The sequence below is a fragment of the Odocoileus virginianus genome, chromosome 7, assembly GCF_023699985.2.
Source record: "Odocoileus virginianus isolate 20LAN1187 ecotype Illinois chromosome 7, Ovbor_1.2, whole genome shotgun sequence".
NCBI classification, from domain to species: Eukaryota; Metazoa; Chordata; class Mammalia; order Artiodactyla; family Cervidae; genus Odocoileus; species Odocoileus virginianus.
Window position 1 is genome coordinate 52008429 of NC_069680.1, and position 13687 is coordinate 52022115.

The following is a 13687-nucleotide window of genomic DNA, read 5'->3' on the forward strand; positions in this document are numbered from 1 at the left end:
TATGAGGAGCTATGTATTTTTAAAGAGAGATTTAATATACAATCGAGGGATACCCTCAGGCATTCTGTTGAGGTTTCCTGCATAAATGCTGCTGCGTTGGTCATACAGGAAACTGACTCACAGTCGATCTCAAATATGATCTTGTCAAAATACTGCAACTCAAGTTTTTTAACATAGGATTTCTTGAACTGGATGTGTATATTTACACTAACAGGACAGAGACTAACTGAAGCCTTAGGTGTCTCATATTTTTTAAAAATTATGTAAAATGCCCTTCATTCAAATCCATTCATATGTAAAAAAAAAATGAACAAAATGGGTTATTCTAATCAAACGTCTGCAGTAAGCATCATAAACTTAAAAAGAGAGAGAAAGCGCCAGAGAGCTGTAATTTCTCTTTGTAACCCATGTTTATAAAATAGAAAGATCAGATGAAATTTCAAGGAAGATAATTAAAGAGTGATGTGCAAGTCATAATTTGGCTAATGCAAAAGATGGGAGGCTGAGAATTGTTACACTGTCCTTCATGGTGCAGAGTTGTGATATTACTTTAAATTATTAAAATAGTTTTCGACATCTTTCAGAATACCGGCTCTTTGGCATGGGCTTTTATTACTTATTGTAATTGGAGGATCTGCCATTTTCTTGCGTTTATCTCTGTGTGTATAGAAACGAGTTAGATCTTGCCTTTTATTACTTCCCCATGTTCTGAATCAAAAATGTGGTTTAGATAATGTTAAGTGCCCTAATTCTTACTGCAGCGGACGCAGACGTTATGAAAAAGCATAAAAATACACACAGAGGGTCTTTCTACCTCAAGTCACTGAATATTAGGCATTTGTGCTCTGCTGAGTGTATTAACTTCAACCATGTGAATATAATTTTCATTAAAGTAATCCTGTTTCAACTAGATGCTGTGACTAGAGGTGAAACGTTGCGAAAGCGTTAAAAATAGCTTACTAGTAATTTCAACATCCTGTAATTTTATCACAGATCAAGTTTCAACTGTCATACTATACAGACCTTATTCCCCATATAGTACATGTTTACTTTTTTAGCATGCCAGACTCACTTTGGAAAGATTGGTGCCAATATAATAAAATCGGGGCGGGGGGTGGTGATACTGAAAGGAGTGGGAGGAGAGCGGGGAAGGGGGTGGGGGAGCGTGGGGGAAGCGAGTACACCATTTTACATCAACACTGCGAAAATGCAATCTAGCCTGGCGGAGACCGGCAGCTGGGTCGGAGCGAGCGAGGGCTTTGCAGTCTCTGCCTGTTCCTTGTTCTGTCGCTCTTAAGTTTCTCTGTGTTTGCATAATAGCCGTGCATGCAAACCTCGCAATGCTCCAGGGCTCCAGAACAATAAATATACACATTTAAAGCCTTTATTGTCTTACGGTTCATGCCCCCGGTTTTCAACAGCTTAATTTCTGGTTGTATTTAACTTGTTTGCAAATGGATTTTTTCAGTTTCAAACTATTATTGAGGAAGCTCCCCTCCCTTTTTGGCGGGGGAGGGGTTGGGGGTGGGGTAGGAGTCAGTATATTATTCCTGTAGCGCTGGGTTATATAAACACATTATCATTTGAGAGCGCCCTTGGCGTCCATCAGCATTGTAAACACGTACTAGTGTATATACTTCAAAATTAAAGAATGCACACGCAGAACCAGGAGCCTGAATTCATATTCCGAGCAGACTCGCTGCTCGCATTTATTGATTTATCATGCATCGTTTATTGTTCCAGTCCCTAAATGCAGTCGCTGTCCGTTCAATACTGTTTGCAAAATCCTGAGATGTGTGTGCGCTGCTCACTTGTCTTTCTGTTCTGTTTTTTTTTTCTGAGTATTTTTTTTTTTTGCGAAGCGAACAAATGCATTAATATTTATATGTTTATATAATCGATAACCCACTTTTCCCTTCCACGTAAATAGGCATCAAAAGATAATTTAACAGATTAGTTCTCGAAAACATGGCAGTGAGGAAGCGTAATTTAACTATCAAACAAATCTACATGTCTAATAACAGCAAATCTGCTAAGGAGCATTAGAAAGAGGAGCAGCGCCCCGGAATCTCTGCAGGAAATGTTCTTTATATTAGACATATACAAGCAGGTCCTGTCAGATGCACAGCGGAGCTCGCTAGCTCTCGTCTCCTCCAAAAATTTCATCAAACGACATCGCTAGACAAGGGAGATTGGGAAGAGGGAGATAGCATCTTCACACAATTTTAGGGTAGTATTTATTTTTACAAACCTCCCTATCCGGTTTTTGCCTTGATCCATCCGCTTCCCGCCGAGATCGGACGGAGCCTTTCTGTCGATTATGAATTTGATCAACCCACATTTAGAAGGAAACCTACATAGTTCTGACAGGAGCTGAAAATTGAGACGTCACAGAAATATTAGGACATAATTTTAATCATTTTAGTGCCGAAGGGGAGGCAAGAACTTAGTTTTATATTGAGACAGTACGCCGGCTGAAGGCAGAGAATGTGTCTCCCTTCCAGGACCTGATGCAATCCATTCAAGCCAACAAGTTTGGAGAGAATGTTGAGTTCAATCAATTCAGAACGTCGAGATGGAGCCCAACTCACTCCAGGTATTTCGCTCTCCTCCGCTCTTCCGATCCCGGCACCCCCCGGCACCCCCCAGCCCCCCGGCTCACCCACACCTCTGCACCCACCCACGCCCCCCACAAACTTTTCACCAAACTTTTACCCTCTACATCCCCCAAATCATTTTTATTGTTTTAAAAAATCCCTGATCATACATACATAATGTAATTTTACCGCCTCCGATGGAGAGGTAGGGAGAGGTGGCGGGGGGGTGGGGGTGGGGGGGCCGGAGGTTTTTTTTTTTTTTTTTTAAGGGAGGCAGAAAATTTGTGGGCTCTATTATTTTTCCACCCAGCTTTATATCTGTTGGCTCTTCTGTATTAAGAGTAGATGTCTGTGTGTAAATGTGTCTGGGAATAGACGTTTGTGCTCTGATGTCTACATTATTTATTTGGTGCTTTTTTTCCCCTGCAGTGGGTCGGCTCACCGTGTGGCTTGCACGGACCTTACATTTTCTACAAGGCTTTTCAATTCCACCTTGAAGGCAAACCAAGAATTTTGTCCCTTGGCGACTTTTTCTTTGTAAGATGTACGCCAAAGGATCCGATTTGCATAGCGGAGCTCCAGCTGTTGTGGGAAGAGAGGACCAGCCGGCAACTTTTATCCAGCTCTAAACTTTATTTCCTCCCAGAAGACACTCCCCAGGGCAGAAATAGCGACCATGGCGAGGTGGTAAACTTATATCTCCCTCTCTTCTTTCTTTATTATTTTTTCCCGTAGTAATGCTTATTACAGGGCAAGCTTGAAAATACTGTATTCACTTCTGCAGGCAAGCAAGATCGACTTCTTTTTTAAAGGGGTAGCGCCACTAGCTGGGGCTCGAGTATTTTGCCATTGTCAGAGTTTGGCTGTCAGCTTTACAAAGAGGATCCAACTGCTGATTTTAGTCAAGATCAAATAACTTGTTCGAGAAGGGTTTTGTTCAAGGATGTGTGTGTGTGTGTGTGAGTGCGTGCGCGCGCGCGTGTGTGTGATCTTTCTGCTGCCGCTTGAACATCACATGCTTTTTATATTTTTTGCTTTTTGAAAATTTACCTTCGAGTTTGGCTCGGTCAGGGATGGGTGGATTTCTTTCGGTGGGTTTCGATATTGTTCACGTTTTTGGTTTTTTTTTTTTTTTTTTTAAGTAAGTATTTGATATGTTTAAGAGGGCGGAAATTACGAAATGGAGGCAGAGTAAGATCAAAAGCTATTGAGTTGGCAAAGACGTGTTGAATAAAGTGATAAATGACAGGTACTGGAATAATACATTCAAATAACTTGCAGATCTGCCCGGGCGGATTTCAAAGCGGTCGTGTAACCGGCACAAACACGTTAAGCATTAACAACTATCTCTCGTCCCCACCCCCTCTCCCCGGACAGACCATTTGATGTTTTACTTTTCAATTACTCCACGCAAAGTGGACGTCTTCCAGCGCGATCTTTGGGGATGTGGGGGACGCGGACCGGGGAGGGAAATGCAGAGGGGTGTGTGCTCGCCCACTGGCCCTGCGGGTCCGGCGTCCTCCGTGCCCAGACGGCGCTCCCGGGGAGGGTGGAGAGGAACCGAGCCTCCCCGGCACGTTTCTGGGCGGCCGTGGGGGCGCTCGTCGCGTTCCTGGGAGGACGCCCGAGGTGAGCCCGCTGTCACCGGGCGCCGGGGCGGCCGCCTCTCTTCGGCTCTGTCAATTTCATGTGTGACCGCAGTTCTGCGGGCTCCCCTCGTCAGCTGACCGACCTCAGCGCCGTGGTACCTACCGGGGGAACTATTTTGGGGAGGCTGTGCCCACTGCGCGGCCGCCTGGCAAGGCTTTGTGTTGTCCAAGCGAGAGCACGGTAATCAAACTCAGACTTTTGAGGGCAGCTAGCTCTGTCTGTGCCAGGCTCTCGAGCTTTCGAGGTAGGTGTAAGGATCTTTTTGTTAAATGAATGGTTCTCCGTTTAACTCATCCCAGAGCGGAGCTCGAAGCTTAGCTGCCTGCCAGTCCTTCCAGAATTCCTTGGTCTGATGGAGTTGATTGTACTTTTGGCATCTCCAGTTCACTCCTTCTCCGGGGAATCGAATTACCCATCAGTGGTCTCTGCTGGTTAATTACTGGAGTTCGTCAAAATGTTCGCCCTCCGATCTGCCTCTTCGGAAATAAGCCCCTCCCCCCTCCCCCCTCCCTCCTCCCTCCTCCCTCCTCCCTCCTCCCTCCGCCCTCCTGCCCTCCGCCCTCCTCCCCCCTCCCCGAACACCCCCCCCACCCCGCCCCTCCGCCCTCCGCCCTCCCCCCTCCCCGCCAGCTCAGGGTTTTAAACGTTCACATTTCCCGACGTCTGCCGGCAATTTTACAAAGGTGTTGTTTGGAAATACTGTGAAAAATCCTGCAACCTACCAACAGGTTGAGCTCTTTCCTCCTGCCAAGGTCTAGCTCGGGCCCCCTCCCCCGACCCAACTTTCCTGCGCAGCTGTCTTCCTCCTCCTCCCCCTCCTGATTTCTTATTATTTGCTTTTCAAATTTATTACTTCAACATGGCCTGTGATCTGGAAAAGGGAAGGATTAAATATCCAGAAAAGAGCTGGTGCCTAATAGACTTCTGACTAAACCCAGAAGGAAATTATTCAGTGTTTTATGGGATATTTTGTGGCCACGCTCTTTTTTTTTTTTAATTGAAAGTGGAATATTTTTTAAAGACCCTGAATTGACCTCACTTGGTCCAGTTTTAATTTCTGTTGTGTAATTAGTGAATTCTGACTTAAGAGTAAAAGAAATATTAGGCAAAGATTGCATCTGGTAGAACTGCTGATAGTGAACAGATATATTTTTAAATACACAATTTTTTACAAAAATATTCTTTATGGGGAAATGTAAGCGAGCTATTTTAATGATCTTTGCATTTCGTCATTGCTGTATGAGCCATACCTGAGAAAATTAATCTTGCTATTTAAAAGTAAACTCTAGGGGTTTGGGGGAGGGAGATGGCTCTATTTATAATCCTCAGCTGCGTATACATCGCCTAATATTATGCATGATTTGTTTTTTAATGCTAACACGGCTGGTAATTAGCTGTATGATTATACTTGTATATTTCATTAGGACTTTGGCTGATGTCATTGTGAATTATTCAGCCATATTAAAACAATTTTCAATTGAGATAATGACACGCCTCAAAATTATGCAAATACAGGCTACATTGTGCAAAATAATTATGACAAATGTAAAGCAGGTAGAAAGTTTCCCAATGCAGATCGGTTTTCCACCCTGGTGATGTCATTTCCCCCCTGGCCTAAGTTAGTCATTCATTAGCAGAATAGCAACAGCAGTCTTCTCTGGAGGAGAGCCTACAGAAACCAGCATTTACCTCTGGCACCTAGAGGGGGCAACAGGGCCCTCTCATTAAGACCCTTGCTTTGTTTTCACTTAACTCTATTAAGTTGTTTATATACAGTGAAATGATTTTATTATTGATTTTAAATAGTTTTGAATGATGCGTTTGCCATTTGCAGTGCATAACTGGAAGAGGAGGGTTTCATGGTGATGTGCACTGTTACTTGGAGAAAATGTTTAGCACATTTAATCAGCCAGGGCAGTTTATTTAAAGTAGCCAAATGGAGGTTAATAATTTCTTGATTGAGCTGACATCAGCATCCATTTCGAGAGGACAGCCAGGACTCAGTATGGCTTTTTGGTTTAAGAGAACCATTCTGTCTTTTTATGATTTCTTGAAATATGAAGACGTCAGTTCTAAAAACAGGAAAATTATCACTGTGTGAGGTTAGAAATAGCGTCCCTGTGTGGTGTGCTATGATCTTTAGAATACTTTTTTTTTTTTTTTCGTGGGAGGGAAATTTTCTTATTGATCTTTGCAGTAATTGTAGGAGGCTAGATAAGGCAGGACTTTGTATGTCCATTTTACAGCTGGAGACAGGCTTGCAGACGTTATGTGGTTTGTCAGAGGTCACTTGCTAGAATCTAGACCTTCTTAAATTTTAGGTTTGGTGTATTTTTTTCCCACTGAAACCTAGTCTTGAAACTAGAGCTTGAATACATCATGTTACATTCTAGAAGTGTATACACATGTGGGCAGTTACTTGTACATTTTAGAACTATGACTAGTTAGTCAGCTTTGCTAAAGGTCACCAGATATTTAGGTAGCAGAATCATTCATATTCTATAAAGTTCAGATAATTGTAGTCAGTGGCATATTAACAGCAACAGTTACATTTAATACTATTATTAATAATCATTAACAATTTATTACTAGTTTAGATAATTAGTGTAATGTCTGGACTGCTTATATCCCTGCTTCCTGCACGTACTTAGGGTACTGGCAGCTGGTGTGAAGGAGAAGCATTCAGAGTCACATGTTGATTCTACAGTTTACTATTTGTTTGACCTTGAACAGTCCTAAATGCTCTGAGCCTCAGTTTAGTCAGCTGTAAAATGGGAGGGAACAATAGTAAGGCTGACTGGAGATTGTTATATATACTGAGACATTATTATGGGCAAAATTACCTTATCACTATAAATTAAATGAATAGAAAAGAGTTATGATTATAGGGGTCTTTAGATATTCTTAATTTATAAATAAACAATAACTTAGGTCTGTGTGGAGTCTTCTGGGCCTCATCATGATACTGTTTTGAGTTATGAAAGTGAAGAGCAGGGCCATATGCAAGGAGCTAAGTGTCTGGTAATTACCTGCAATTGCCATATTCAGCCAGCAGCTCTTCAGGGGAGGAAAATGGCAAAGTAGGCGGGTAATTGGCTCTGTTACTGGGTAACTTCTGATTATATTTCTTTTCACCTTGCCAAGTGCTTGATCTATTGGCAATATACCTCTTAAAATAGGTGGATTTTCGAGCTTGAATTTCATGGGGTGGATTCTACAAGGCTTGCTGGTCCCCTGCAACATGAATGTGGATGTGTAAGCCAGTGTTGTCAGAGAGTCAGGATCAAGCATATCTGGTCATTACAGATTCTAGCATGCAGCCAGGGTGTCTAACAGTGGTTTGACTATCACCAGCCTAACTATCTAGTTAAAAAAAATTTTTAATGCATATTCCCAAGCCCTTATTGAAATTAATTTATATAGAATCTCTGGAATTGGGATCCAGAATTCTGCATTTTAAATTGTCTTGCTCTCTCTGTGTGGATCTTGGGCAAGTTAAACTCTGTGCCTCAGTTTTCTCATCTGTAAAATGGGAATAGAGTGCCCACTTCCAAGGATTATTTTAAGGATTAAATGAGCTAATATATATATAAAGTGCTTACAACTAAGGTGGGAAACAGTAGAGTTGCTAAAATAATTTACTCATTATTACTATCATTAATATTAGTATTATTGTTCTCATTAAAGTTTGAGACCACTGCCTTGGACCTTCCTAAAGAAAGCTTTTCTCTATGAGAGGGTGACGTATAGGTTAGTTTACTAGAACATATAGCTGATTCAAGTCACCCCAGGTCAGGCTGGCTTTCATCCATATGGTGAATTTAGCTGTGTTGCCATTATAAAAGGCTCCTTGAGGATTTACATTTTATTATTGAAATATGCTGTTAACTGGATCAGCAGGATTTTTTAGATTGCCTGATCGTATCACAGACACATTCTGAAACTCAGGTGCCGGACTGTCCTTGCTTCACCCGTGGGTGGCCTCTCAGCCTCTGGTTTGTTTCCATGAGCTGATTTTTTAGAAGTTTCTGAGATCACCTCAGTGTCATCACTAGCCTTGGTCAATTTCTTTAACTTTTTCTAAGCCTCAGTTTCTTCTTCTGTCAAATGGATTTAAAGGTTTCTACCTTGCCAGGAGAATTAGTAATACTAAAAGTCCTGAAACAAATGATGGACGCTGTTATAATAGTTATTATTTATTGTTAGTATTGTTCTTAAGCTAAGAGAGGAATATCTTTATACTTTGCATAGCAGGCCCTTTAGAACCAGGGTGAAAACCAATGAATTATACGGAGAGAGTTTACTGGACTGTGACAGGCATCAGCAAACTAAGGCCTGAAGGCCAAACCTGGCCCACTGTCTGCTTTTGTAAATAAAGTTTTACTGGAACATAGTCGGACTGTTTACGTATTGTTTATAGCTGCTCTCAGGCTATAATGTCAGAGTTGAATAGTTATGACAGTGACCATATGGCCCACACAGTGGAAAATATTTACTCTTTGGCCCTTTACAGAAAATGCTTGCTGACCCCTGGCCTATAGAGTTGATCTGAAATAAGGAATGTGACTGTGTACCTTTTTGTCTTTCTTACTTGGCTTTGGAGCAAGATCCAGTAATAGAAGGAATACTTTAATATGTCAAAAACATTCATATATACAAAATTCTGTTTCAGCTTTGAGCCTCAGATGTTAAAATTTGAGAATCAGTAAAATGTACACTAAGTTTTATTTTGTGTGGTTAAGATCCTAATTCCAGCCAATGTTGGATTCATCTATCCTGAGTTAATAAAGGCTACTTGTTGAGTGCTAACCATGTGCTCAGTGCTTTGCTAGGTATAGAGATGGATGTGGAACAATTCATGATGTAGCTCTTTTTCTTAAGAAGCTTATCAATCTTGATAGAGAGGTGAGATCAACACGTTTTTAAAAAATGTAAAAGCAATATGTTATATAGCACACTAGTGAATTGTGCTGACAATAAATGCAATATATTTTGAAAAGAAAGCTCACTGTCTACATGTTTTTGAAAAACGAATGTATTAATCTTCTCACACGTTGACTGAAGACCTACTAGGTGCTTGACAACCAGGTAGAGAGATAATGGAGAATAGCCCAACCCTCAAAAATCTCTCAGTCTGTTCCCATAGACAGATACTGGTCACAGAAAAGCTGTCAGATTCTGTGTCCCTTAGTTGAGTGGAGATGAACTGAAGTCACTATTTGTAGTTTTCATTATCTTTCTGGAAATTAGGAAGTATTGCCTTCACCTTTGAGGTTCATTCAATCCATGCATACTTATAGAGCACCTACTTTGTGCCAGAGCCTGTTCTAGGCCCCTGGACACAGCAGTGAACAAGACAGACGGCACCTCTGCCGTCAGGGGGCTTAGAGTCCAGTGGTTAGTATTAACCGCCCATGTAGTTTGCACATCGTGCTTCACGTGCCATCTGTGGTATCTGTATTCTTTTTCTGTGCTCATCACTCCATCATCCCTGCTCCCACCACAGTGCTGTTATTAGGGGTGGAAGGTTGTGCCTTGCTCATCTCTGGGTCTCTGCACAGTATTCAGTGCTTTTGTCAAGTATCTATTGAAGGACTGAATGACATAATTAAAATGCCGTCTTCCCCACAACCTGCTCTCTTTAAGCTTGGCCCAAGTTCTTTCTTTCTTACAGAAGGTCATTCACCTGTGGCCCAGCTCCAGCAGCCCACCTCACACTTCTTTCTCTTCTAAAATCTATTATCATTTTGCACCATAAGGTGTGAAGAAGTGCAAAAAGTTTCTTTTTAGGAGAACTCACCAAAGAAATTAGTGACTATATGGGACTGAATGATCAGGCGAGAGTCAGCATCTCCCACCTCTTTGAGCACTTTTTCAGTCTTCAGCTATCAGTCCATAAAAAGTCAGGACTTTGGGGAAGTTCCCTGGTGGTCCAGTGGTTTGGTTTCCTTGTTTTTACTGCCAAGGGCCTGGTTCAATCCATGGTTAGGGAACTAGAATCCCAAAAGCCATGTGGGGTGGCCAAAAGCAATTTTATTAAAAGATAAGCAAAGATTATTTTTTTAAGTCAGGCTTTGGATGGCAAACTGTGAAAAGATAAAACTTGAGGGAAGAGAAGTCACTTCTTACCTGAGTGTTGGTTGGCAGTTCCTGCAAACTAGCATGTTTCTCAGATCGATGGTCTTGATGAGGCCGTATTTCCGATGACAAATAAAAATTGTAAGCAATTAAAACCTCTCTTGACATTGAGTATCAGGTACATACTAAGGAAATGCTATTTTTATGAAGTACATGAGTCCTTACATGTAAATACTTTGTTATTAATTATTAATAAAGCATACCGTTGTTCATAGTGGCATCTAGTTTTACAGGACTCAGGCTCATTTATCAAAGTCTAGTTTTAACCAATATCCAGGATATAATCACTGGAATCAAATGCATTTGCTTGTCATTTTTTTATAGCCAGGGTGGTTGGATATTTGCCATCTTCCACTCAGAATAATATTGTAGCTAGTGATTACCCGTTGGCTTGGCTTTTAAATAAATTTAAAATAAATTTATTGATTGTTGGCTTAAGGATTCATTGGCCTCTCAGAAATGTGGTCATGGATTCCTGCATTTCTTGAAAAATCTGCTCCCGTGCCCTTGCGTGAGGATGGCTTGGCTTTTTTTAGTGTTACCATGATCTTTGCTGGCTTCCTGGAGGTTAGAACTTGGTCCAGGCTTGGGCCTTCAAAGAGTGTGGCTAACATCCTGGACTGTGAATGTCCATTTGGATGACACATTTCAAACATGTGATTATTGAAAGGGTGCTTTAGAACATGCTAATGGCATCAGTCTGTAGTATATACTTGCGTAAATTAATTCTGCTTTTAAAATCAGATGCACTGTTAGCTGCATTAGAGATGGATATTTGACATTTATCACACAGACCAGGATGTGTGTTTTAATTGCATGAATTTCCTGTAGAATCTTGGTGGCTGTATAAAATTGACTCGCAGTAGTGAGTGTCCTTGTGCACATGACCATCATGATTCAGGGTCTCATCTCCATCCGTGTGCAGAGACAAAAAGTGGGGGTAGAAACCACTGGTCAATTTAGTGGCCCCATAAATGTCCCTCCACCCCCAACCCCACTGCCTTTCCTTTCTCATGATTTGAGCACACCCTGACTATGATGTACACCCCTCCTCCCCAGAGTTGAGTTCCAAGCCTGATCAGTGGCACTAAACATTAAACTCTTGTCTTTGAGAATAATAGGCTTTGCTTTCTACACCCTCAAGCATGTTGAGCTACTGTGCAGGCTGGAAAATAAAAATGTTCTAATTGTGTCTTTTAAATAAGCATAGGAGTGAATTAATTAGACCATATTTTGTCTTTAGTTGCTTAGTTACACAATAGTATTCCTGAGCACGAGTAAGATAAATTGGCTCTTTTTGTGCTGCCTGTCCCTTAATCATAATTACTGTATTGCTTAGGAGAGTAAAGCATACATAGATTTTGAATTTTTTATTAATAGTCAAAAATATGCATATGATATATAAAGTATATGCTGTTCAACCTGTTTTATATGCTTTTATGTGGGAAGAAGTTTTATTGTGGTGGTAACATTTGCATTAGTTGCTCAAAGATGTAGTTCTGGGAAATACATAATTGAAATGTTTTTGAATTGCTTTTTCTGGCCTTTTCAATCTTATTCAAAATAATAGTGCCTCCAGTCCTAGAGCAGTCATTCTCATTTGATTTAACATCTTTCTTTGCACTGCACACACGGCGCCCAGTTTTAACCCTAAAGAGCCTAGATGAGGTTTGTGATTTCATGGACCTCATACGTCGTGTCTTACGCTTTGGGGCTCACGCTGTCGTGGGGCAGAGGGCAGCAGAATGCCTGCATCTAGCAGCCGTGACTCCAATGCCCTTAGCCCTGGCACACTTTCACTTCCCTTGCAGAAGGCTCCAGGGTTGGAGATCATAGGAGTTTGTTGTAGCTTGGGCTGGACAGCACTATGTGCTTGCCTTCTGAGGTCTTGCAAAATGGCAAGTGGCTTCTGAGACTTTTGCTTCTAGCCCCCACCCCCCAACCCCTGCACCACTGAGGGCAGCAAGGGTTGGACAGCTTGATGTAGTTATTGAACAATGGGAGAGCTGGCTTAAGACCCAGCATGCGTGCTGGGTAAATGTATGTGAAAACCGACCCCATTGTTCTGTTGGATTTGAAAAGCAAGTAAATTATTTACAGATATTTGCTAATTAAAGCACATGTTGTTTTACCAGCACAAAAGAATACAGTATAACTAGAGACAAAGAACTAAGTGGAAATAATTTAATCTTGCTATTTTTTTGTGTTCTTCTTAAGGAATATGTTAAAAAATATGTATTTGTTGTTGTTTAGTTGCTAAGTCCTGTCCAAATCTTTTGTGACCCCATGGACTGTAGCCCACCAGGCTCATCTGTCCTTAGAATTTTCCAGGCAAGAATACTGGAGTGGGTTCCCATTTCCTTCTCCGGGGGATCTTCTCCACCTAGGGATTGAACCTGTGTCTCCTGTTTGGCAGGCAGATTCTTCACCAGTAAGCCATGTGGGAAGCTCAACAATGTGTGTGCCTAATAAAGTGTGTGTATGTATATATACAGGTATGTATATATGGTGTTGTGTGTTTGTGTGCGTTTTATTCCCACAAGAGAAGCCATGAACACTACAGAGATAAGAGACCAAGTTACTTGTTGCTAGGCTGCTCCACATTCCTCGTGGAACATCAGAAATGGAAATCATTTTGGTTTTCCCTTTAGTCCAAGCTTTGCTTGCCATCACCTAGTTTGAGCTCAGCTCTGAGTACCATCGGGGAAAAAAGGCAAAGTAGCAAGATACTGTACCAAAGAATAAAAATGTTCTCACTTATTACCGTGTCCTCAGACTTTCCTTGGGGCTTACCAGATGGCGCTAGTGGTAATGAACCCACTGCCAACACAGGAGACTTAAGAGATGTGGGTTTGATCCCTTTGTCAGGAAGATCTTCTGGAGGAGGGCATGATAACCTGTAGGAGCCTGTAGGCTGGTGGGCTACAATCTGTAGGGTCGCAAAGAGTCAGACATGGCTGAAGCGACTTATCCCAGCATGGCAGACTTTCCTTAATGAAGGCCCAGGTTTAGTTGTTTTTCTTCTGTGACAACCCAACTTTGGCAGCATTCTGATTGGAAACGTACTCTGGAATGAGGGCCATTGACCTGTGGTGAAGGAGTCTGATGCAGAGTTGGTTGTGGTGATGTCCTGCGATCTTTTCCTGGATGGAACGTTGGCCTGTCCATGGGTGCAGCTGGTCCCTCTGCCATCTGTCCAGATGTGTGTGGTGTAGGCAGGACTGGCCGGAAAGCTCTTGGCATTGTTATTAAGATGACCACGAAGTCTTGCCATGGCTGTATAAGGAAAAGGCTCCTGTCTA

The 13687-nt window shown here is 41.8% G+C and overlaps 1 protein-coding gene across 2 annotated transcripts in view; it reads left to right on the forward strand.

Annotated features, from left to right (window-relative positions):
• Positions 1-2182: 2182 nt before the first annotated feature.
• Positions 2183-13687, forward strand: part of ARID5B (AT-rich interaction domain 5B) — a 188961-nt gene continuing 177456 nt past the window's right edge. Inside the window, exons 1-2 of one of the 2 annotated variants that reach the window (XM_070470711.1) lie at positions 2183-2596; positions 3027-3281. In XM_070470711.1, coding sequence (XP_070326812.1) covers positions 2576-2596; positions 3027-3281 — 276 coding nt within the window. In that variant the 5' untranslated portion in view covers positions 2183-2575. The remainder of the gene's footprint in view (positions 2597-3026; positions 3282-13687) is intronic. The other variant, XM_020897782.2, reaches the window with a different exon arrangement.